This window comes from Narcine bancroftii, chromosome 2 (genome assembly GCF_036971445.1).
Source record: "Narcine bancroftii isolate sNarBan1 chromosome 2, sNarBan1.hap1, whole genome shotgun sequence".
NCBI classification, from domain to species: Eukaryota; Metazoa; Chordata; class Chondrichthyes; order Torpediniformes; family Narcinidae; genus Narcine; species Narcine bancroftii.
The window spans coordinates 370,555,659-370,581,008 of record NC_091470.1 but is presented as its reverse complement, the minus strand read 5'-3'; the positions used below and the strand labels follow the sequence as shown (position 1 = coordinate 370,581,008).

The 25,350-nt window shown below is 44.9% G+C and overlaps 1 protein-coding gene across 5 annotated transcripts in view; it reads right to left on the bottom strand.

The window, feature by feature from the left end:
- Positions 1–25,350, bottom strand: part of LOC138755859 (oxysterol-binding protein-related protein 1-like) — a 239,806-nt gene that overhangs the window by 124,275 nt on the left and 90,181 nt on the right. The window contains exon 1 of one of the 5 annotated variants that reach the window (XM_069922593.1): positions 16,212–16,346. The exons of 3 other annotated variants lie outside the window; for them this stretch is intronic. In XM_069922593.1, the coding sequence (XP_069778694.1) occupies positions 16,212–16,331 (120 nt within the window). In that variant the 5' untranslated portion in view covers positions 16,332–16,346. Of the gene's footprint in view, positions 1–9,473; positions 9,495–16,211; positions 16,347–25,350 lie in introns of those variants that run through there. One more of the 5 variants, XM_069922594.1, reaches the window with a different exon arrangement.

The window sequence follows — 25,350 nt, the reverse complement described above, 5'->3', positions numbered from 1 at the left end:
TCAACTGATGTATTTTTCTAAGGTGAGGGCAATGATTCTGATGTCGAAGTAAATCGGAGTCATCTCTCACACATAGTGATAAATTCTTCGTGCCCTTGAAGTTGCTGTTTTTAATTTGTGCCATTTCTCTGAACATCTGATTTTTCATCCATCTTAATGGTTCTTAAACACTAATTAAAATGCCTATCGGAACACCAGCTGTATTGTTCAAGAAAAGGGTAAATATATTTCGTGTCATGTGGATTCAGCATCAATTTAGTCTGTTTGACACGTAGCCCGTGTATTCGGCTTGAGTTGAGGTCTTTTATCAGCTTTGAGAGCGAGCTCCTCAGAAAGGGAAAGTTGGAAACAATGAATCTCCGTAGGGAAGTTGTTAGTCACTGGCTCTCTGTTTGCCTATCTTTCTCTAGGAATTACTAGCTCATTCTCTCCCAACTCCAGACTGACAGTAATCCACTCCAATGACTTCTGCTTTTTGTGTGTTAAAAGAACATGTCTCAACCATAATCTCAAAGCTACAATTACAATAGGATGCCGTGACTTTAACCTTAACACCACTTCCTTTCATTAACCTTCAGGGTGCATTAGGGTTAGGGTCCTGAATGATGACTGAATGTCAGTGCTATTCCGACGCGTCTATCTGTGGAATGGCCTTATCTATTCTAATGTATGTGAGTTGGTTTCATATTGAAATGCTTTATTGAATACTAAGTGGAGTGGCTGGAGGACACGAGTCCCTTCTCTCTGCGTTTTGATTTAAGTATCTGTGTAAACAGAACTTTTGGGTTAATGTAATAATTTAACCATATTACCATCACATAGGCATTGCCCCTTTAATTCCAAGTCCCTTGAGCTTCAATCGTCAGGCTGTAACTGGGAGGACCATAGTTAGTGAGTTACCTGGTGCCGTTCCTAGCCCACGTTAAAGCTGCAGAGGTGAGTCTGTCTGGTTCACAGAGTGAATTCAACCCGAGACGAATGAGGAAGGTAACCTGATCGGGGGAATGAACCCTGAGGCGGAGCTGTCAAAGGGTCTGTCGATTTTTAAAAAATGGCTTAGGGACACGATGAGTGCTATAACTTTAACGCGAGAAGGTCCATCAAATCTCAGTGATCTGCTGTAGCCCGTCGATCGCGGCTTGGGGATGTGTCGCAGCCATCAGTTCTCATCGCATTCCCAGTTCTCCTGGAGACCGGCACAGCTCAGGAAACTGACGCAGCCCGTATCCGTGATGCACAATGTCGAATGGCACACAAGTGCGATGCTGGCGGAGGAGCTGGGCTAGGCAAAAGCCGCTGAACCAGGGCCATCCGGGGGTGCTGTGATCAGAGTTGCCCTCCCTAACTGGCGGTGGTTAATGGACAAAGGGAATTCGTTACCGAGCGCGTCAAACCGCATTCCTGCTTTCACTTCAGATAGCTGCAGGTGCCGGGCGATGAAGCTCACAGTCGATGGCTGATGACGTCACCGCGACGTCGACCCCCTGGCAGCCCGGCCGCTATCAGCTGCAACAGGACGATACGTGGAGCAGGATATTACACCTCCTGGAGGAGGGTTCGGTAAGTGGAGACCTCCTGTCTGGCTTCTCCCGTTTCAGATGGCCACCCGACAGCCGCACAGGAGTATAATGTGCAGCTTTACAGTCAGGTATTGTGGTCATCTGAAAACGGCTAGAGAGAGGGAGATAGGGAGAGGGAGACAGAGAGAGGGAGGTAGAAAGAGGGAGGTAGAGAGAGGGAGGTAGAGAGAGGGAGGTAGAGAGAGGGAGACAGAGAGAGGGAGACAGAGAGAGGGAGACAGAGAGAGGGAGACGGAGAGAGGGAGACGGAGAGAGGGAGACGGAGAGAGGGAGGTAGAGAGGGAGGGAGACAGAGAGAGGGAGGTAGAGAGAGGGAGACAGAGAGAGGGAGGTAGAGAGAGGGAGACAGAGAGAGGGAGACAGAGAGAGGGAGGGAGGTAGAGAGAGGGAGGTAGAGAGAGGGAGGTAGAGAGAGGGAGGTAGAGAGAGGGAGACAGAGAGAGGGAGACAGAGAGAGGGAGGTAGAGAGAGGGAGACAGAGAGAGGGAGGGAGGTAGAGAGAGGGAGGTAGAGAGAGGGAGGTAGAGAGAGGGAGATGGAGACACAGAGAGTTCAAGGAGCAAGAGAGTTTGGAGAGTGAGAAAGAACAAGAGAGACAGAGAGAAACAGAAATAGTGAGAAAGATACTGACAGTTCAGAGAGCGAGAGGTTTCAGAGATCTAGAGAGTGAACGAGAGAGAGGACGGAGATGGAGAGAATTCGGAGAGTGAGAGAGTGCTCAGAGAGCGAGTGAGATCGAGAGAGAGAGCGAGAAATTGAGAGAAAGTGAGAGAATGTCGAGAAAGAGAAGATAACAGAGATGGAAGGGGGGGGGCGTGGGAAGATGGCGTAAGGATCAGACGTGCCTTCCAGTTCTCTCCTGACTCTATCTTATTGTTTTGTCTAGAAATGCCCGTTAAAATTCTTTAAAAGTTTAGATAATTTCAGTGCTGTTAATTTAACTTATGATGGTACAATTGGTGGAAAAGAGCAAAAAAAAACGACAACAGATCATCAAAAAACTACATTTTCCAAAAGTTCAAGTTTTGGAGCCTACCTACAGGAAAGACACCGGGACTCAGTGTGAAATAGATCCCAGGAGAGAGGTACAGTGTTGGGATGTAGAGCTCTATGTTACATCGGTAGAGCCCCCTAAAGAGGGCGCCAAACAGCCTTTAGAACAAAGAGTTACTCAAAGGCATTTGTCAACTGTAGAGATGGCACTGCAAACTGCATCTCTTGAGATAGAAAAACCTATACAACTTGATGTACTGGGAGAACTCAATACATTATGGACCCCGGCCAGCGTCCTCCAGTCATTGCTGGAGAGGCTGTGGCTGCGGTTTCCACACGTAGTCATACTACAAGGAAGGCAACCAGAATGAAGGAAGGAACAGAAGATCCTTTGGTTATGCAGAAGAAGCAGGAATCTGTTGAGCTAAAATCTCTTCCAATTGAAAAGATTTTTGTGAATCTTGAATCTAAATTATCTTATACAATGCAGGGATTATCCAAGATTATGACTGAACTTGGTACTAGGTTTAATACCCTGGTGAAAATACATTCTCAACAGATGGCTGAGTTTGGAGCTTTTAAGCTTGAAGTGAGAGATAAATTTAATTCGTGTGAAGAAGATATAGACAAAATACGGGATCAAGTTTTTGATGTGACCAAAATGGTCGAAGACTTACAAACTCAAAATAAAAAATTTGGTGAAAAAAATTGATTATTTTGAAAACCAATCCAGACGGAACAATATAAAGATTATTGGTTCGCCAGAAGGTATGGAGGGACCAGACCCAATAAAACTTTTTACTGAATGGATTCCGCAGGTGTTGGGTCAAGAACATTTCCCGGAAGGTATAATATTGGAACGTGCTCACAGAGCCTTGCGTAGAAGACCTATTTCAGGTCAAAGTCCAAGACCTGTTTTGGTTCGTTGCTTGAATTATTACAACAGAGAAATAATTTTACGAGTGGCTATTAGAAATGCACAACAGAGAAAAATCACCCTTGATGATTCAAAATAATCGAGTTTTCTTCTATGCGGATTTGAGTCAAGAAGTTATGTTCCAACGACGGGAATTCAATCCTGCTAAAGAGTTGTTGTGGAAGAAAGGTTACAAGGCAACCTTTAGATATCCAGCTGTTTTGAAGGTTTTTCAAGATGGTTGCCAACCAAAGTTCTTTGATTCTCCAAAGGAAGCTATAGCATTTGCTCAAGAGCTGCCAATTACTCGGTTTCAACAGAGACGTAGTCCGCCGCGATCTCTAAGGAGACAAGAGATGGAAGAAAAGAGCCGTGCTCCAAGAAGGAATGGTTGTAATGGTGACTCGGCAGTTGGAGCTGATTAAAAGAAGAGTTGTCCTTTTTTTTTCTAATGTTTTTTTTTAAAAAAGGGATATTAAATAATGATGTTAGTTTAAGATGAAGTGAGAGTTGGGGGAGAGAACTGGATAGGCACTATTTCCTGAAAGTCATCTGCTACGTGTGAGTTATCTCACACCCATTTTTTTTGGGAGTTACCACATTGCGTGGTTTAGACGGGAGGGGATATTTTTAATCTCCTAACCGTTTTTTTTTCCTTTTTTTTGTATTATTAGATTAAAGAGTGAAGGGTTTTTTTTTTGTTTAAATATAAAAAAAAAGCATAAGAAAGTATTTGATTGTTTAAAAAACTAAAAATTGATGTTTTTTTTTGTAAAGTTTATTCAGTAGATAAGGAATATCTGAAATTTAAATGTGAATGGGATGGATAAGTTTTTTTTATATTTTTTCTTTAACTTTAAGGGGAAGGAGTGGTAATTCTGGTGTATATTATTTTGCTATTTTAGTTATAGAACGAAGGGAATAATGGTGAAAGTTATAAATTGAATTGTACAATTCTTAATGAGGCTTGAATTTTGTTTGTGGTTTATGCTCCATTTGTTGAAGATATAGATTTCGTTGTAGATGTGTTTTTATTATTAGGATATCTGAATTTTAACATAATGATTAGGGATATTTAAATGTGGTATTGGAGCTTTTATTGGATAACTATTCAACAGTAAAAGGGGAAAATGGTGGAAGAGTACTAAAATCGAATTGTACAATGCTTAATGAGGTTTGGATTTTGTTTTAAGATGGTGGTTTATGTGACTAATATGATGATAGATGTGAAGTTAGTTGATATTTGGTGAAGGTTTATCTCTATAGAGAAAGTTTTTTTTCATCTTTTTTTTCATGCTACAATTTTTTTTAAGAATTGATTATTGTTTAAGAATTTTTGATAGATCATGGTACTAACTTTACTAATTTTTATATTAAGTTTGAGTTAAATATATGTTTCATCTTAACCCGTTTGTTAAATATATGCATTTAAGTTTGATTTAAATATGTTTTTTAAGTCTGATATCTTAGTATTAATTACTTTTCTTTTTGTTAGTATTTTAACCGGTTATGTTTTTGTTTTTTTTGTAAGTGGGTTTTTTTTCTCACATCTATTATTAACTTTATTAATTCTTCACTCTTTATTTTGGGGGAAAGGGGGGGTTGGACTAATTTGAGTTGGGTTATTAATGTGTAATAATTATTGGGGAGGGTATAGTTTATTTAGATTACTGATACTGTATTGTAATTTTATTATTTTATTCTTAATTTTTTAATGTAATCCTATATGTTATTCATGTTATAAAATCTTAAAGTTTAAAATAAATAAATAAATAGATAGATAGATAAATAAATAGATAAATAGAGAGATGGAAAGGAGGGAGAAGAGTTGAAAAAATGAAAAGATACAGTAGCAGAAAGGAAAAAGTCAAGTAAGTGAGAAGGGAAAGGGGAAGTTGAAGGAGAAAATGCAAAAGAAGAAAATCTGAGAGCAATTTTTGCAAGAGCTTTCAAATGAGAGTCAAAACAGAGTATCGCACAGGAAGAGGCCCTTCAGCCCAAATGTCTGTGCTGAACCTCCTGTGTTCATGTGACCTAAACCCTTCCATTCCCTGTCTATTTAAAAGCCTCTTAAACACTGCATCATAAGGTCTATAGTTGAAGGGAAATTGTTTCAGGACTTTGTAAAGTGGCCCAGTTTGGCCAAGAATACTGCCTCCTAAAACTGTACTCTTCCAGAAGTACCAATGGAAGGAGAGAGAAGGGACCAAGAGAGTAATAGCGATCTGAATATACTGAGTAAATGAAAGAAGATTCTGTTATTGTTGCCTCATAGTACAGAACTTAGTATTTCACAAAATTGCCTTCTACTTGCCAAGATACAGATAGAGTTGCCATTAGTGCCACCAGATGCCCCTTACAGTAAGAAAGAAAGAGAAGCAAAAGAGAGTCTCTTCAGAGTCATTCAGAGTCCGTGGATTCACCTCCAGCCTCTGCAGCCACACAGACTCCTGTTCGATCCATCGCAACCCGAGCTCCAAACCTCCAACACGGTCAGGAAGCCCTCAGCACCTGAGGCCCTTCTTGCCCTCAGCGCCCTCTTGAATTCCGGTTCCAACACTCGGTTCCCATGAGCCAGGCTACAGCAGCCTGTGCAGGTCCCCTGACGCAAGTTGCCCACAGACTGTAGGGGCCCATCAGCCGCTGATCCACTCCCGTGGTCACTGTCCTGTAGGATCATCTCCTCTGCTTCTCCTTCTCAACAGGGGATGTTCTCCCTGTTTCTGGTCCCCTGCACCGATCGTGGCCACTGCAGAGCACAGGCGCCACCATCTTAGGCACAAATATTCACCATCTCAGGATTTCAAATAAAAAACTGTGGGCTCCTTTAACTGGTCATTTAAAGCCTGTACAGGCCCATTGGCTTTAGAATCAGGCAGTTGAATCCTTTTGGAGCAGTGCTGTGTCTCTGCTCCCCTGGACTGAACCAGTGTTAGCGCTGCTGTTACAGTAGCCCTGGCAGCGCTGCCATGTTTGATTTGATCATCCAGCCCCATTCAAGGCGAAGAATTTTGTAGAATGGAGAAAGAAAAACATTCACCTCCTGCCTGACCACGACGTATAACATGCAAATGTCGATACTGTGTAATAGTAGACCCCTTACTTTTGGACCCAACCACCTACCCATCCAAACACCCGACACCCCAGCCACCCGTGCATCCAATCTCTCAATGTACCGACCGCCAACTACTGCCCGGCCCTGGCCATCTGATCTCCCAACATCCCGATCGTGAACTACAACCAAGCTCCCAATGTACCGACCGCCAACTACTGCCCGGTCCTGGCCATCTGATCTCCCAACATCCCGACCGTGAACTACATCCAAGCTCCCAATGTACCGACCGCCAACTACTGCCCGGTCCTGGCCATCTGATCTCCCAACATCCCGACCGTGAACTACATCCAAGCTCCCAATGTACCGACCGCCAACTACTGCCCGGTCCTGGCCATCTGATCTCCCAACATCCCGACCGTGAACTACATCCAAGCTCCCAATGTACCGACCGCCAACTACTGCCCGGTCCTGGTCATCTGATCTCCCAACATCCCGACCGTGAACTACATCCAAGCTCCCAATGTACCGACCGCCAACTACTGCCCGGTCCTGGCCATCTGATCTCCCAACATCCCGACCGTGAACTACATCCAAGCTCCCAATGTACCGACCGCCAACTACTGCCCGGTCCTGGCCATCTGATCTCCCAACATCCCGACCGTGAACTACATCCAAGCTCCTAATGCCTTGAGTGACGAGGTCAAAAGTAGCATCCATGTAAAAGTCGACCCATCCCTTTTTTGGCTCAAAAAGCAGTCCACAAATTTCGATGATTACACAAGTAATCTTCACAAGCTTATTCTAAAGAATCTTTAAGTACCAGACTAGGGCAAAATAAGACCATAAATCATAGGATCAGAAAAAGGCTATTCAGCCCATTAAATCTAGTACAGAACCAGCCATCATGGTTCAAATCCACTGCTGTCTGTAAGGTGTTTGTACGATCTCCCCGTGACTGTGTGGTTCCTCCGGGCGCTCCGGTTTCCTCCTACGTTCCAAAGTTGATGGGGTTAGTAGGTTAATGGGTCACATGGATGTGCCTGTGCAGCCCAGGCTCGTGGGCCAGAAAGGCCTGTTACTGTGCTGCATTTCTACAAACGGAGATGGTCAGAAGCTTGCTCCCATGGTAGGAGTACCAAAAACAAGAGGGCAGAGGTTTAAGTTGACAGGAAGGAGACTGAAAAGGGATCTAAGGGGTAACTCTTTCCCCAACACAGTGTGGTTGATTTCTGAAACACGCTGTCTGAAGTATCAGATATGATCACAACTGTTTAGACCAGTGGTTTTCAAACTTGCCCCCCTAGACTCACATCCCACTTTAAGTAATCCCTATCCCATCGGTGCTCTGTGATGAGTAAGGGATTGCTTAAGGTGGGATGTGGGTGGGAAGGAATGGTTGAGAATCACTGCTCTAGACCTAATTGTTACTAAAATATTTTTCTTGAGAAAAATTGTCATTGACCTATTTTCTTTGGAGTTTTGAAACCGGGCACATAACAAGTCAATGAGGGACGATTAAAACAGGGGTTTACAAACTTTTTCTTTCCACCCACATCCCATCTGAAGCAACCCCTTCTTCATCATAGAACATCGATGGCATAGGCATTATTTAAGGTGGAATGTGAGTGGGAAGAAAAGGTTTTAAACCCACTGATCTAACCCTTCCCTACGTCACACCCATAACCCTCTATTTTTCTTATGTCCACTTGCCTGTCTAAGAGTCTCTTGAATGTCCCATTGAACCAGTCTCTAGCACCACCCTGCAGTGAACTGAGATTCACTGGTGGTGTTATACTGAGGGCTGGCTCCACCCCCATCTACCCATATATAACCCTGAGCCCCTCTGAGGACCACTGTAAGATCCTACCCTCAGTTATAAGCTAATAAAAGTGTATGTTCTCCCTCCAGTCGTGAGAGCTTTTATTCACGCTACGCACTTCCGGCAACGCATTCCAGGTACCCACCACTCTGACGTCTCCCCCAAACTTTCCTCCCCTCACCTTAAACAGATGTCCTCTGGTATTTGCTATTGTCACCCCAGAAAAAACGGCGCAGTCATGCACCCTTCCTATGCCCCTCTATCGTCACCTCTCATTCTTCACTGATCTTCAGAGAAAAGCCCTGGTTCGCTCAACCTTTCTCCCTGTGTGGCTTCAGCGAGGAAAAATTTCAGTGCATCTGTATATTGTATTTTTCTATACGACAATAAACTCTCACTGAGCAGAGGGCTGAAGGGTCCTTTGAAGCTGCACTGTGCTATGTTACTTCAACATCACTACTTTGGGTTTCAACCATGAGGGAAGGTCCTGCTGTTGCACGGGAGTCTTCTGTCACCTTTTGGAGCAGCAGATCCTTCTCATAAACTGGTCAGATTTTTTTTTTGAAACGAACCTTTCCAAAGGTCCGCGCACACAACACGCGAGTTTTGACGCAACGTTCAACAGTCCCAAAATGCCGATTCCTTCTCTCTCCCTGCATACAGTTCTCCCCCCCCCCCCCCCCCGCCGTTCCCCTCTGAACATCAGTCACCTTCCCTGTGCTTGTCCACGGCTGCTTTGTTATTGCTCGCCAGCTTGCTTTTATTCCATTTAATTCACTAATTTATGGCACGGCTATTATAGCGGTCAGTTTATGGGGCCAGCGATGTGGGTTTGAATCTAGTGCTGACTGTAAGAAGTTTTTACATTCTTCCACCCCCCCCCCACCCCCACCACCGTGTCTGCGTGAGCTTTGCTCCAGTTTCCTCCCACCGTTCAAAAACGTACCAGGGGTTGCAGGTCAACCAGGTAGGCCGAAAGGGCCGTTACAGTGCTGTGTGCTAAATTAAAAATCAATCACACAAAACTGATCTCTTCTTCAAACCCCTAGCATTTCGTAAGATTTCAAAATTTCTCCCAGAAAAGTTATATAAATCTTGTGCATCACTCACATCCATGGCCAAAGGAACAACAGGAGATATCCAGCTCAAACTGTGACAACTCTAGCCAAGCCCTTTGAAGGGGGAAGCAAACCACAGCATCTCCTGCTGAATTCACGTGGCACATTATTCCCCTGCCTCAATCTCCTGTGTGATCGAAATAGAACAGCCACAACTATTTTTGTTGGTTTGTCAAGTTCACGACCAGTTTCGACTGGTGGGGATATCTAACACCGCAACACAAGCTAAAACATCGTGTCACCTAATAATCACACCAGCTTTAGATTCAATCGATATAAATTAGGCCCTCTCTGAAAATAAACACAGATTGATCTTTTTTTGTTGCACATTTATTGATTCACCCCCAAATCACATTTAACTATTTTTAAACGGAAAGGTTAAACATTTGGTTCAAAACAGGACAATGGCTGGCTGAGCTCAAAGTTCCTTCGACGAGATTATGGAAGCTCATGGTCCAGGAAGCTCACACCAAGGGTTGAACTGCACAGAACAGGCCCTTCAGCTCAATTCTTCCTGCTTGACATTCTGGGCTAGTCCCATTTGCATGTATTTTGGTCTATATCCTTCTCAACTCATACTGCCCATCGATTTTCTTCAGGAACTGAGTCACAGGGAAAGGTTAAGTAGGTTAGGACTTTATTCCCTGAGGTGAAGAAGAATGAGGGTATATTTGATCAAGGAGGAATTTAAAATTATCATATAGCTTTTTTTCACTGAAATTAGGTGAGATACAAACCAGAGAACATATGTTAAGGGTGAAAGGGGAAAAGTTTAGTGGAGACATTAGGAGGAACTTCTTCACACAGAGTAGTGGGAGTGTGGAACAAACTGCCAGCTGAAGTGGTGAATGTGGGTTCAATTTTAACATTTAAGAAGGATTTGGGCAGGTACATGGATTGGAGGGGTATGGAGGGACATGGACTGGGTGTAGGACAGTGGGACTAGACAAAAAAATAAGGTTTGGCACAGTCTAGAAGGGCTGAAGGGGCTTGTTTGTGTGCTGTAATGTTCTATGGTTCATAGTAATTATAAACACTTCTACAACTTTCTCTGGCGCCTCGTTCCAGATATATACACCTCCCCCCCCCAACCCTTAAGTGAAAATGTTACCCTCAGATCCCTCTCACCATAAACCTCTGCCCTCCTAGTTCCAGAATCATCTCTCTGTGAAAAAAATAGTGAGTATTCACTTTATCTGTAAAAAAACAAAGAGGTGCAGGGGAAGCTCGGCCGGTCTCGTACCGTCCACAGGAGGTAAAGACGTATCACCGACGTTTTGGGCCTCAGCTCTTCTGTATAAAGCAAAAAAAAGGAAGGCATAAAGACCTAAGACTGGCATGGGAGGGGGGGTTGTGGGGGGGGGGGGGGGGGGGTTGGGGGAAGTCTACACGAAGTCAAAAGATGTTAATTTGACACGATAAGAGGAAAAGTGAGAATTGACTGGCTCTGAAAGGAAATGGAGGGAAAATGGAAGAGGGGAGAGGGAGGAGTAGGGGGAAAGGGGGAGAAAGGGAAGGAGAGAGGCAGAGGGGGGGATGAGATGCGGGTGAGAGGGGGTGGGGAGAGGATGATGAGCGAATCTGGGTGATCTCAAGGTGTGAGAGCAACGGGCGAAGCAGTGAGAGAGGCTCATACAGGACTCCCTTTGGAGAAATCCCTCAGGATAGGCATCCCTCAAAGAGACCACAGTGCAGTGGCCGAACAGGGAGAACCAAGCATCTCAGGTCACCCAACATCCATGGTAGTCAAGATTCCAGGCCTCAGGAGTGCTGAAAATTAGGCAGTCCCATCCACATAATTTGGGACGTGGGAAGAAACCAGAGGATCAGGGAGATCATGCAAACTCCAGTTAACACACAAACTCAGCAGGACACGTGGCAGCCATAGGAAGAAGACGGGAATCAATGTTCCACTTCCTATAGATGCAGTTGGGCCCACTGACATCCTCCAGTCTTTTGTGGATTGCTCTCCTTGCACCTGCAGATGTTTTGCTGAACCTAAACATTCCTGGCACGTGGAGAAGTGTCAGACAAAGCAGCCGGGGGGGTGGGGGAGCTTCTGTGGAGGGAGACATAGGGGCAAGGTCTCAAGCTGGGTGAACTGCCAATTATACAGAACTAGCTCCTGTGATCTCTGTTCCACCTGCAGCATTTTAATTCAATTTTTATATGTTATTTACAACACAGTAGAAGCTGATTTCGGCCATTGAAACCCATGATGCCCAATTATAATCTATAACCCAAGTCACCTTTATTTATTGTTCATAGCACGCTCGCATGGTAAAGACGAGATGATGTTTCTCCAGGACCACGGAGTAGATTTACATTAATATAAATTAGAAGTTAAACACATTGAAATATTAAAATATTAAGACGTATACAGTACAAGTTCATGGTTCATTATCCATGTATATTCTAGGAATTCAGGAGCCTGATGGCTTGGGAGGATAAAGTTGTTGCCCAATCTGGACGTTCTTGCCAGAGTACTACGGCACCTCCTACCAGATGGCAGAAGGGAGAAGAGTTTACATGAGTGGTGTGTGGAGACCTTCACAATGTTTATTGCCTTTCGCCTACATCGAGTGTTGAAGACGTCCTCCATGGAAGGGAGAGGTGCAGCTTCCGAACCAGGCGATGATGCAGTTACACAGGATGCTCTTGATACATCCTCTGTAGAATGTAGTGAGGATGGAAGGTGGGAGATGAACTTTCCTCAGTCTTTGCAGGGAGTAGAGGCGCTGCTAGGCTTTCTTGGCTATGGAGCTAGTGTTGAGGGACCAGGTGAGATTCTCCACTGTGCACTCCAAGGAACTTGATACTCTTGACGACCTCGATGGTACAGCCATCAATGGTCAGTGGAGCATAGTTCCCTGGGCCTTCCTGAAGTCGACAACAGTCTCTTTTGTTGTTTTGGTGCTCAGATCCAGGTTCCTGTCTCTGCACCGACCTGTAGAACCTGCCCCTTGTCTCTGTCCGCTGACTCCTCATTCTTATTGATCAGGCCCATCACGGCCGTGTCATCAGCAAACTTGATGATGTTTAGCTGCACAGTTGTGGGTCAGAGTGAACAGAGCAGCCCTGCCCCGCCCCCACCCCCGCACTCAGTGTGATTTTTTTTTGAAGGGTGGGAGGAAACAGGAACCCTGGGGGAGAACGTACGAACTCCTTACAGACAGCGCGGGATTCGAACCAGGTCACTGGCGCTGGAACAGCATCATGCTGACCCTTGTAATAACTCGTCAACGCTGCACCTCTCCACAGAATTCAGTCTTGGCCTGCTGAGGTTTCTAGAATATTCTGTTTTTTTATCATTGAATTATTTGAGTGACCATTAACGTGGAGAGTGGAAGATGAAAGCAGAATTATCCGGCATCATTCGGTTAAATTCTGCGGTTGTCAACATATGGCTTTCAGTACATAAACCTTTTAGCTTTTGTACTTACACAAACATTAATGCTGCACCTTATAAAATGATCGGAGAATCAACCTTTTCTTCCCCCCACCTACGGCCCCCTCAGGACTCTGCCCAAAGTTTATGTGCCCCCTTCCCTGTGAAGCAGTCAAGTTTAGTTGCTTTCCTCCGTACTTCTCGCCATCTGACTACATAAAAAAATGCTAAATATATTTTGTGATTTCATTAAATGTGCTGTGGCCCCCAGGAGAGTTGCGCAGCCCCCGTTGAGAATGCCTGCTCATGGAGACACGAGTTTAAGATGAAGGGGGAGGAAGATTAATGGAGGCGTGAGGATCAAATACTTTACGCAGAGAGTGGTGGGGTGCGTGAAACAGGTGGCCAGGGGTAATGGTGGAAGCAGATACAACAGCAGACAAAATGATCAGGGGTATGATAGAGTAAATGCATGCAGGTTTTTACCATTGAGGTTAAGAGAGAGAAAAAAACCAGAGGACATGGGTTAAAGGTGAAAGGGGAAAGGTTTAGGGGACCTTCTTCACTCAGAGAGTGGTGGGAGTATGGAAAGAGCTGCCAGCTGAGGTGGTGAATGCGAGATCAATTTTAACACTGAAGGAGAATTAGGGCAGGTACGTGGATGGGAAGGGTACGGAGGGCTATGGAGGTTGTGCGACGTGGCAGAAAAATAATTCGGCACAGAATAGAAGGTCCGAAGGGCCTGTTTATGAACTGTAGTGTCAAACATCATGTTTGGCACTGACACGCATGGGTATAGAACTAAATTTAACACAACCTTGAAAGCTGCGAATTCACTGTGTTACAAAATCCATTTTCATATTCAATCATTATAATTAACCAAACTCTGAACAAAATAGATGCGGCGGCTACATTTCATCGAGAGTTTGAGGCAATTTGGAATCAGTCCATAAGACGTGGGAACAGAAATAGGCTATTCAGCCCAGCGTGTCTGTCCCACCATTTAATCATGAGCTGATCCATTTCCCCACTCAGACCCTCTGCCCTTAGTATGATACCTAGACCCTGGCAAATATCTACAGATGTACCATGGAGAGCATTCTGACTGGTTGAATCACAAGAATGAGAGGAGATCTTATAAAAATAGATAAAATTATATGATAGAGGCAGGAAAATTGTTTTCACTGATAGGTGAGACCAGAACTAGGGGACACAGCCTCAAGGTTCAGGGGAGCAGAGATGAGGAAAAACTGTTTATCCCAGAGTCGTGAATCTGTGGAATTCTCTGCCCAAGGAAGCAGTTGAGGTGACTTCATTAAGGTTCAATTAGATAGATTTTTACATAAAAAAGGAATTAAGGGATATGGGGAAAAGGCAGGTGGGTTGTTGATCATCTCATCAGATCAGTTGTGATCTCAGTGAATGGCGGAGCAGGCTCAACGGGCTGGATGGCCGAGTCTTCCTCCTATTTCTTGTGTTCTGGTACGGAGGTGCCAATGCACAGGACAGGAAGGGCTGCAGAGAGCTGTGAACTCAGCCAGCACCATCACGGGAACCAGTCTTCACTCCATTAAGGACATCTACAAGAGGTGATGCTTCTGTGATCAAAGACCCCTACCACCCAGGCATGACTTCTTCACTCTGCTACCATCAGGAAGGAGGTCCAGGAGCCTGAAGATGAACACCCAATGGTACAGATTTCTGAATGGACAATGACCCACAGACACTGCCTCATTTTCTCTTTTTTGCACATTAATTATTTATTTTTTAACAGACTCTCCCACCGTGGGAAACAACCTTTCTCCATCTACTCTGTCCACGCCTTTAAACATTCTAAATGTTTCAATGAGATCCCCCCCCTCATTCTCCTAAATTCCAACGAGTACAGGCCAAAAGCTGTGAAACACTCCTCATATGACAACCCTTTCATTCCCAGAATCACCTTGTGAACCTCCTCTGAACCCTCTCCAACGTCAGCAAATCCTTTCTTCAGTGAGAGGCCAAAACTGCTCACTGTGTCACGTGGGTCAGCCAGGCTGTTTGGCATGTTGTGGCTCCATCCATTGTTTGGGGGGGGGGGGGGGGGGGTGGTCTTCACGTGCTCTCAGAGAGTTTCAGTTGTCCCTGAAGAGTGTGAGATCATACGGCCCCAGATTCAAGGACAGTTCCTTTCACGCCGTTATCAGCCTCCTAAACTCTGCAGCCTTTGCTTTGTCCCAACTATCTCTCTCTATAAATGCACTTCTGTCCTGTCTCTTGCGCGTACTATGTATGAAATATCCAACTGGTCAACTCGCAAAAAAAGAACCTTTATCAACAAAAAAACTTGATCCAGATAGGAACTGGTGAACAGATGCAAATGCAGGCTTTCCCGTTCCTTGTCCTGTTCTGTTATTCAATAACAGCCCAATAGGGACATTCAAAAGACTCTCAGTCAGGCATGTGGATGCAAGAAAAATAGAGGGTTATGGGTGTGAGGTAGGGAAGGGGCAGATTGTGGTGGAGTAGGTCTACATAGGTCAGCACAGCATTGTGGGTGAGGGGCCTGTACTGTTCTAATGGTTGATCTATTATATCAGGCCATTATCTTCTGTGAATTCCTTACCCTTAGACACCAAGGTGCAGGTCCATCACGGAGCCCTCAACCAACATTATGCGAAGGATCGTTGGGACCTTATCTCTCCATTAGTCAGATGGGAGGGTGCTCAACATGCAGGAATAGTGAGTAAAATATTCATGCAGGCACTGTGGTTGAATAAATGCACAATGTTGGAGAAACTCTGCAGGTCACACAGTGTCCTTCATAGAGCAAAGATAAACGTACATAACCAACGAAAATTGGAGGAGCAACACCCAATTTTCCGTCTGGGCCCTCTCCAACCGGATGGCATCAACATCGACTTCTCTGGTTTCTGCTGGCCCGCTCCTCTTGCCTCCCTCCATTCCCCACCCCTGACTTCTTTCCTCCAGCTCTCCACCACCTTCCCTCTCCATTTAGAGCCACCCCCTCCCCCTGTTTGCTGGTGTGCCCTCCCTTCCTTCTCCAACTATTACCTCCTGCCTTTGGGACTGTGCCCCTCCTCTCCACCATTCTGTTTGGGCACCTGCCGACATATTGATCATAACTTGAATAAGAGCTCAAGCCCGAAATGTTGGTTATTCGTCTTTGGTACAGAAAGTACGGTGTAACCTGCTGAATTTCTCCAGCATTTTGCTTTGACCTCAGGAATACTGCCCTGCTAGTCTACCAGTGGGACACTCTGCAGTTATGCAAGGATCAGAGGGGGAATCTCAGAGGAAAAGCTTCCCAAATACCCAAAAACTCAGGCTGCAACACGTTACCTTCATAGCAGAGGCCAATGCTTGCAGAATAGTTGGGTACCTTGAAGAAACATCCTGTTCTGCTGTGCCAGGGAGGCCAATGGATATTGAATGACATGAACACTCTTGTTTATACTGCATTTCACAGGAAGTGGTTTCATGATCTTGTAAATTGCAAAACCGGGAGAGCATTTAAAAAAAATCAAACCAAAAGCAAAGCGGATGAGCTTCCTGGGAATTGGCCAGGGATGATGCTTCTGGAACTGGAGGGCAAAGGCTTTAGGTGGGAGGGGAGAGGTTTAAGAGAGGCCTGAGGGTTATTTTGTTAGCCAGAGAGTGGTGACCCTCTGGAAATTTCTACCACGGGTGGCTGTGGAGGCCTGGTCGTTGGGAGTATTTAAGGCAGAGATCAATAGGGTATCGAAGGTTATGGGGAGAAGGCAGGGGTGTGGGGCCAAGTGGGAGAATAGATTGGGGGGGGGGGAGACAGCTTTATGAATGGAGAGGGAAGGGGATGGGCTGTTGGGGGAAAAGAAGACAGAGGGATAGGGAGAGAACGAGAAATAGGGAAAGTGAGCGATAGAGAAAAAGAGACTAACAGAAGCAGAAGTGATGTGACCGCCATCTGCTGTCCAGAAGGAATATGAAGAGTTGTTCCTCCAATCCGTGGGAGCAGGGAACGGAATTGTCCTGAGGGACAATCCTCTCACTCAGGGGGAGGCAGCTACATGAAGTGGGTAAAATGACTGGATTTCATTTGTTAAATACATGTATTATGTTTGATTTAAATATATGTTTAAGGGTATTATTTTAGTATTGATATTTTTTTTGTTTGTTGTTAGTAAATTTTTGTTGTTGTTAAGTTTTATCCTTTTTTTTGTAAGTGGAGTTTTTTCTATTTTATTTACAACATTGTTAATTAATTCTTCACTCTTTATTTGGGGGGGAGGGTTGGACTAATTTTAAATTAGATGATTAATGTTGTGTTATAATTATCGTGGGGGTTAATTTGTGTAGTTTAATGATGTAGTATTCGAATTTTTATTATCTTATTTTTTATTATTTCTTTAAATGTAATTTTTATTTTATTCATGTCATAAAATTTTAAATAAAGTTTAAAAAAAAAGGGTAAAATGACAAGACTCGGAAATCATAGGGATCAAAGGAGGTTAGAAGGATATGGGCCACTGGACTAGCCCAAAATGCCAAACCTGGTCAGCATGGATGAGTTGGGCCGAAGGGCCACATTCATGTGGTATGACTCGAACTACTGCAATGGGATCAGGATCATTTCGCTACCCTCCTGAATGGCCTGCGGTCTAGCTCTCACCTTAACAACAAGGCCCATTTTCCTCTCACTCCCACACACATTATTGCTCGGAGTTCATTTAACTCGAGCTCTCTCGTGGACACACATTTCGTCACTTGTCAGGAAGGTGCAACAGTGACTGCACTTTCTGAGAAGCCTAAGGTGGGCAAGGCTACCAGCAAACATTATGTCAACCTTCTACAGGAGCTCTATCAAGAGTGTCATGACCGGTTGCATCACAGTGTGGTACAGTTGCAACAGAGAAATGGATCAAGGTCAATCCACTGGACCATAAGAGTGGCAGAGAGGATCAGTGGAGTCTCCCTCACACACCTCCCCCCCATTGACATGATCTACCGCGATCATTGTTTGAAGAGGACAGGCAAAATCATCGAGGACCCCTTCCGCCCCGCTCACAGCATCTTCCAGCTGCTCCCATCGGGGAGGAGATACCGGAGGATCAGAGCCAGCCCCACCAGGCTGAGGAACAGCTTCTTCCCACAGGCAGTGGGAATGTTGAACGACCAAAGGAACTGCTCACCCTGACTCTCCGAGTCGCTCCTACTCATGTAACAATATTTATTTGCATAGATGAAATACTTGTCTTGCATGTATATTATTTGTCTGTGTGTGTGCTGTCTGGTTGTGTCTGCACGTTTTGCACCGAGGACCGGAGAACATTATTTCATCAGGTTGTACAATAAAAACATTGGTTTGATGTTACGCTTGATCCTGCAAAGCCTCCAGATTTTTCTCCTCTCCACACCCTCCCTGAGCTCTGCCATCTCTTCCAGCCTTCGACCGCCCGCGACCTCTCTGTACCACCCATCGTGCAGCCAATATCTCCATTCTTTTTCTGCTGGCAGATGTTTTGTCTGAAGCTGCCAGGGTCTCAGGTTTCGTTGTTTGCTGCCTGCACTCACTCCTGTCCAAGACTCATAACTACAGCAGATGCACATTGCATTTGTTGCCATGTAATAATATAGAAATGTAATATTACACGAAATAGCCTTTCGTGTGCCATAAGGCAGGCAGTCACCATGCACATTGCCCGGCACCCCTTACCGTCAGAGAAAGAGAAGCAAGAGGACCCCCCCCCCCCTTCCCTCAGAGTCATTGAGTGCCTGTGGATTCGCCTCCAGCGCTCCCCGCCTTGGCAGCCCCCTGTTTGATCCATCAGAGACCTGAGTTCTAGATCCAAACTTCCGACACGATTAGGCCTTCAGGTGCCCTCAGCCCCCTCTTGAATCCCGGTTCCGATACCAGCAGCCCGCAGTCTGGTGTGAGTTCTTTGACCTCAAGCCACCAACAGCTCGCAGACAATGTGGGACCCTCAGCCGCAGAGTCCTTCACTGTGGATACTGGGTGGTCTCCTCTGCTTCTCCTTCTCAATGGGTGGTCTCCTCCCTACTTCTGGTGCCCTGCGCCAGTCCACTGCTCCCCCGGATTTTGCAACCCCTCATAGTACAGTGCTGAACACAGGCGTTAACATCGTGGGCCCAGACCCTGTAGTTGGAGAATTGTAAATAAAACACCAGGCTGTTTAAAGACTCCATGGAGCCTCTGGCAGAAGAACTGTGTCACCTATCCCCAGGTCCACACCCACAACAACGATGACAGGGCTGCCATTTTTTTTTTTAAAAAGAATTTTAAGAAGTCTTGATGAAGATATCCAAACCAGGACATCAACCATTCTCCCACTCATCTACCTCCAGCAGATTGGGATTTGCTCCCAGATTCTAACATCTACAAGCCTGAAGATGATCCAACTTCTCATTCCTGCTGGGCTGAGATTAGTCTTCTTTCATCCCCAATTCTTCTGATCAAATTCTGTCACCTTCCACCCCCCCCCCACCACTCCCCCCCCCCACCCTGGATTCTTTCCCAGTTTGTCAATTGTTTTGTTTGGACCATAAGACATAGGAGCAGAAATAGGTCATTCAGCCCATCGAGTCTGCCCCATAAGCTGATCCATTTACCCACTCAGCCCCATGGCTCGGCCTTCTCCCCATGACCTCTGATACACTGGCTAATCAAGAACCTATCAGTCTCTGCCTTGCATACATTCAATGACCAGGCTTCCATGACCATAGATTGCCTCCCCAGCTGAAGAAATTTCTCTGCATCTCTGTTCCAAGTGGGCGCACTTCAATCCTGAAGTTGTGCCCTCTTGTCCTGGACTCTCCCACCGTGGGAAACAACCTTTCTACATCTACTCTGTGCACGCCTTTCAACATTCAAAATATTTCAATGAGATCCCCCCCCCTCCCTCATTCTCCTAAATTCTGATGAGTTCAGGCCAAGAGCCATCAAATGTTCCTCATACGATAACCCTTTCATTCACGGAATCGTCTTTATGAACCTCCTCTAAAGCATTTTTAATGTCAGCACATCCTTTCTTAAATAAGGAGCTCAAAACTGCTCACAACTGTTCATTTCTGTAAAAAAGCATTTAATGAACATTGTTTAAAACTTGAAAGTCTCCAGCATTGTGTATTTACCCGTAATTAGCCCCAGTGCTCCTCGGATTTCCTGTTGAATTGTGTGGCCTAGATCTGGCAGACATCATGGACATCCTCATCATTTCCTGTATCTTTTACTCTATTTCACAAGCTCCAATTACTGAAAGATTTCACAACTGCTGCCACACAAACATGCTGGTAATTTAGAAAAAAAATCCCTTTCCTATTCACTATCTTGTAAAATTCCTCGTCCACACTTACCACTGAAATCTTGCCACTCTCTCGATGATGTGACTGATGAGACACGCCCCGATTCCACCCGTTTCCATCCCCCAGCCTCATGACCTTCCCCACATGTCCCTGCTTCGTCGAGATTCCCCCCCGCCAATAAACCCTGCCTCACCTGCATCCACATCTGGATACGCATGTCTAAACTTAAACAATCTTGTTTTTTATTAAAGCAGATATTTATCCACCATGTGTGAAATGCAAAATTTTTGAAGCTTCGCTGATCTACATGTTTTGGGAATGCCCAAATTTAGAGAGTTTTTGGCAAGACATTTTCCAAACTTTATCCATGATTTTTAAAATCCTTTCATTGCTCTGTTGGATTTCTCGTGTGAGCCAGATAGAGGCTCTGTCTGCAACTCGGGGAAAAGTTTTAGCTTTCACTACGCTGGTGGCCAGAGGAGCAATTTGACTGAAATGGAAGGATGATCCTTCACCTGCCCGCACACAGTGGTTACACGATGCAAAGTCTTACTTCAGCTTGGAGGAAAATTAGACGCAACATTAAAGATAGAAAATTTCAGTTTGTAACAACGTGGAGCCCATTCTTGGAGAACTAATCATGACCGGAAGAATTAAGAACTCTGAAGAATCTGGGAGTTCACCCTCCGATGCCTGGAGGTCGTTATCTGATCCCAAACTTCCTTTTGTGTAACTAACGGAAACCTTGATTAGAGGGAGGGGATAGATTAGTTATAGTTAATGGTGTTCCCTTTTTACCCAAATAATTTGGAAAATGGGTTTAATTATGTACATTAAGAATCTGTTAATTTTTTTTCCATAGGAAACTGGCTAATACTGTTATATTATTCTTTCTGATTTTATTTACATATATATATATATATATGATTGAATTTGTATTCAAGTTTATTTATTAAACTCAATAAAAATATTTTAAAAAGAAAGAAAGAAATTTGCCAGGGTTTCCGGTGTCATACCAAACCTCCACAAACTCCTAAGTAGAGGCGCTGTCGAGCTTTCTTCACGATGCCATTGGTGTGTTGGGATCAAGGAAGATCCTCCAAGGTAGTGACTGCCAAGAACTAAAATGTGCTCCCCCTCTCCACCTCTGGTCACCCAGTGATCACTGGACTGTATACCCGTGGCGATCCTGTGGTAGTTCGGAAATCTTTCCACACGACAAATAAAACTGCAAGGTGACTTTTGCGCTCGTAAAATATCCCCGTGCGTTATGACTGAAGCAGGCTCGACAGATCTGCAGGCCCGTGTTTTATTTTGGGCCAGCATGGCCTTGATAATCTTGTGATCTGCCTCTCTGCTGATGGATGCATGCATTGTAGTCATACAGCATGGAAACAGGCCCTTCCGCCCAACTCGTCCATGCTGACCTTCTTGACCATCGGCCTGTGTCAGGACTTCACCCCTCCCACGGTTGGCTCCTTCTGTCTGTCATCCTTCCCCCCTCCTCAGTCCACCAATCACCGACTGGCCCTGATCATGAAGGAGGAGGAACATTGTCCCCATATTGCCTTGAAGGGACCTGACATGAAATGTTGTCACTCTTCCATACCTTGCCTATTTATGTGCCTATCCCCTTCAATCCATCACATCCCTCACCGAACATTCTAGCACAGTACAGGCCCTTCAGCCCACAATGCTGTCCCAACCTCTGTAAACCTACTTCACAACAATCTAACCCTTCCCTCCCCCCACACCCACAACCTTCTACTTTCTTTACACCCATGTGCATAAGAGTCTTTAAAATGTCCCGATCCTAGCAGTCACCGTCACCACCCACGGCAATGAATTCCAGCCACCCACTTTTCTTCTTCTTTCTTTTTCTCTTTGGCTTGGCTTCACGAACGAAGATTTATGGAGGGGTAATGTCCACGTCTGCTGCAGGCTCGTTTGTGGCTGACAAGTCCGATGCGGGACAGGCAGACACGGTTGCAGTGGTTGCAGGGGAAAATTGGTGGGTTGGGGTTGGGTGTTGGGTTTTTCCTCCTTTGTCTTTTGTCAGTGAAGTGGGCTCTGCGGTCTTCTTCAAAGGAGGTTGCTGCCCGCCGAACTGTGAGGCGCCAAGATGCACGGTTGGAGGCGAGATCAGCCCACTGGTGGTGGTCAATGTGGCAGGCACCAAGAGATTTCTTTAAGCAGTCCTTGTACCTCTTCTTTGGTGCACCCCTGTCTCGGTGACCAGAGGAGAGCTCGCCATAGAACACGATCTTGGGAAGGCGATGGTCCTCTATTCTGGAGAAGTGACCCACCCAGTGCAGTTGGGTCTTCAGCAGCATGGATTTGATGCTTGCGGACTCTGCCAGCTCGAGTACTTCGATGTTGGTGATGAACTCATTCCAATGAATGACTACTCTCTGTTTAAAAACGTACCTCTGAAATCTCCCCTCAATGTTCTTTCGTTCTCCTTAATAGATGCCATTAGGCCCATCGAGTCTATTCCATAAAATCTACAAAGCTACTCTACACTAGTTCCAATTTCCAGCCTTTTCCCCATATCCCTTAATGCCCTCACTCATGAGATGCTTGTTTATTTCTTGTTTAAATACTCCCAGTGATCTGGCTTCCACTGCTGTATGTGGCAGCGAGTTCCACAGATCCACGACCCTCTGACTAAAGAAGTTCTTCCTAATCTCTGTTTTATAGAGCTAACCTCTAATTTTCAGACTATGACCCCTTGTCCTCAATTCACCCACCAAGGGAAACATCCACCCTATCCAAACCTTTAAAAATACAAAATGCCTCTATGAGATCTCCTCTCATTCTCCTCTACTCCAATGAATACAACCCAAGAGCTGCCAAATGCTCCTCGTACATTAGCCCTTGCATTCCGGGAATCATCCTAGTAAATCTCCTCCACACCCTCTCCAACAACATCACATCCTTTCTAAGATAGGGGACCCAAAACTGCACACAGTTCTCCAAATGAGGTCTCACCAGTGCCCCATAGAGCCTCATCAACACCTCTCTACTCTTATACATTATTCCTCTTGAAATGATGCCAACATGACATTCGCTTTCTTCACTACCAATCCCACCTGGTCATTAACTTTTAGGTTTCCCTGCACGAGGACACCCAGGTCCCTTGCACATCCGAGGTCTGAATTTTCACCCCATCCAAATAGTATTCTGCCTGTTTATTTCCACTGCCAAAACATACAACTGTACATTTCTCAATGTTAAATCTCATCTGCCATACTTTTGCCCAGTCGCCTAATCTGTCTATCTCTTTCTGCAACCTTACGATTTCTACTACACTTCCCACCTATCTTGGTGTCATCCACAAATTTGGCCACAAAACCATTTATACCACAATCCAAATCATTAATATAAATTGTAAACAGCAGCGGCCCCAAGACCGACCCCTGCGGATCACCACTAGTTACCGACAGCCATCCAGAACGGGAACCCTTAATTTCAACCCTTTGCTTCCTGCCTATCAGCCATATTTTTATCCAGTCTAATACTTCCCTGTAATTCCATTGGGCCTCATCTTATTTAGCAGCCTAATATGTGGCACCTTATCAAAAGCCTTAGATAACATCCACAGCCTCCCCTTTGTATCCTACTTGAGATTTCTTCAAAAAACTCTAATAGGTTGGTCAGGCAGGATCTACCCTTTAAAAAACCAGCTGACTTGGACTGATCCTCTCATGCATCTCTAGGTATTTCATCCCCTCATCCTCGAGGATCAACTTTAATATCTTCCCAACCACCGACGTCAGACTAATCGGCCTACAGTTTCCTTTTTTTCTGTCTCCCACCTTTCTTAAACAGTGGAACCACATTTGCGACCTTCCAATCCTCTGGAATCTCTCCAGACTCTTATCGATTTCTGGAAGATCATTGCCAATGGATCTACGATCTCCAAAGCCGCCTCTTTCAAAACCCGCGGATGCACTTCACCTGGTCCGGGGGATTTATCAATCTTTAATCTGTTTAGTTTGCCTAGCACAATTTCTCTAGTAACCCTAACTGAATCTAACTCTACTCCCTGAAGCCTCTGTCTGTCCAGGATATTACTAATGTCTTCCATGGTGAAGACAGACATAAAATATTGATTAAGCTCCTCTACCATCTCTTTATAACCTATTACAATTTCCCCAGCATCGTTTTCTATCGGTCCCATGTCAACACGTGTCTCTCTTTTATTCCTTATATTTTTTTTTAAACTTTTAGTATCATTTTTAATATTGTTAGCCAATCTCCTTTCATAGCTCATCTTTTCTTTCTGAATGACTTTCTTTGTCACTTTCTGTAAGTGTGGAAAGGAATCCCAGTTCTCTGATTTTTCACTAATTTTAGCTTCCTTGATTGCCCTCCCGTTAGCCTTCACTTCTTTTGTTAGCCACAATGGTACCATCTTTACTTTGATAAATTTCTTTTTCCTTGAACATATCTATCCTGCAGGCCTTTTATTGCTTGCAAAAATATCTTCCAGTCCTGCTCTGATCCTCCGATTAGTTTGTTTACCCAGTTTACTTGAGCCGGTTCCTTTCTCATTCCAATGAAATTGCCTTTATTCCACTGAAAAATTGATAATTTTTTTTTCCTTTTCAAATTTTAAATTAAATTCAACCATGTTATGATCGCTGCTTCCAAGAGGTTCTATGACCTTTAACTCCCTAACGACCTCAGGTTCATTGCATATGACCCAATCCAGAACTGCAGATCCCCTGGTGGGCTTCTCAACAAGCTGTCCTCTGGCGTTTGCTATTGTCGCCCTGGGAAAAAGGGCCGCCCACTCTAATCCCCCCTCAATCTTCTGTATTAAGTTGTCTCTCATCTTTTCATTGCTCCAAAGAGAGAAGCTCCGGCTCTCAACCTTGCTTCATCAGATGTTTTACCAGGTAACATCCTGGTAAATCGTCTCTGCATCCTCTCCAAAGCATTGACATCCAAATTTTTACTTACAGTATGGTAGAAACTGATTCCTGCAGTTTAAATCTGAACCGTCCAATGACATCCAAATTAACCAACAACCCCCGTACGTTTTGAAGTGTGGGAGGAAACCGGAGCACCTGACAGGAAGAGCAAACAAACTCCTTACAGACAGCGCGGGTTTCCAACCCATGCTGCCCCATCTTTCCTGTAATGAAGCAACCAGGACTGAACCCAACAATCT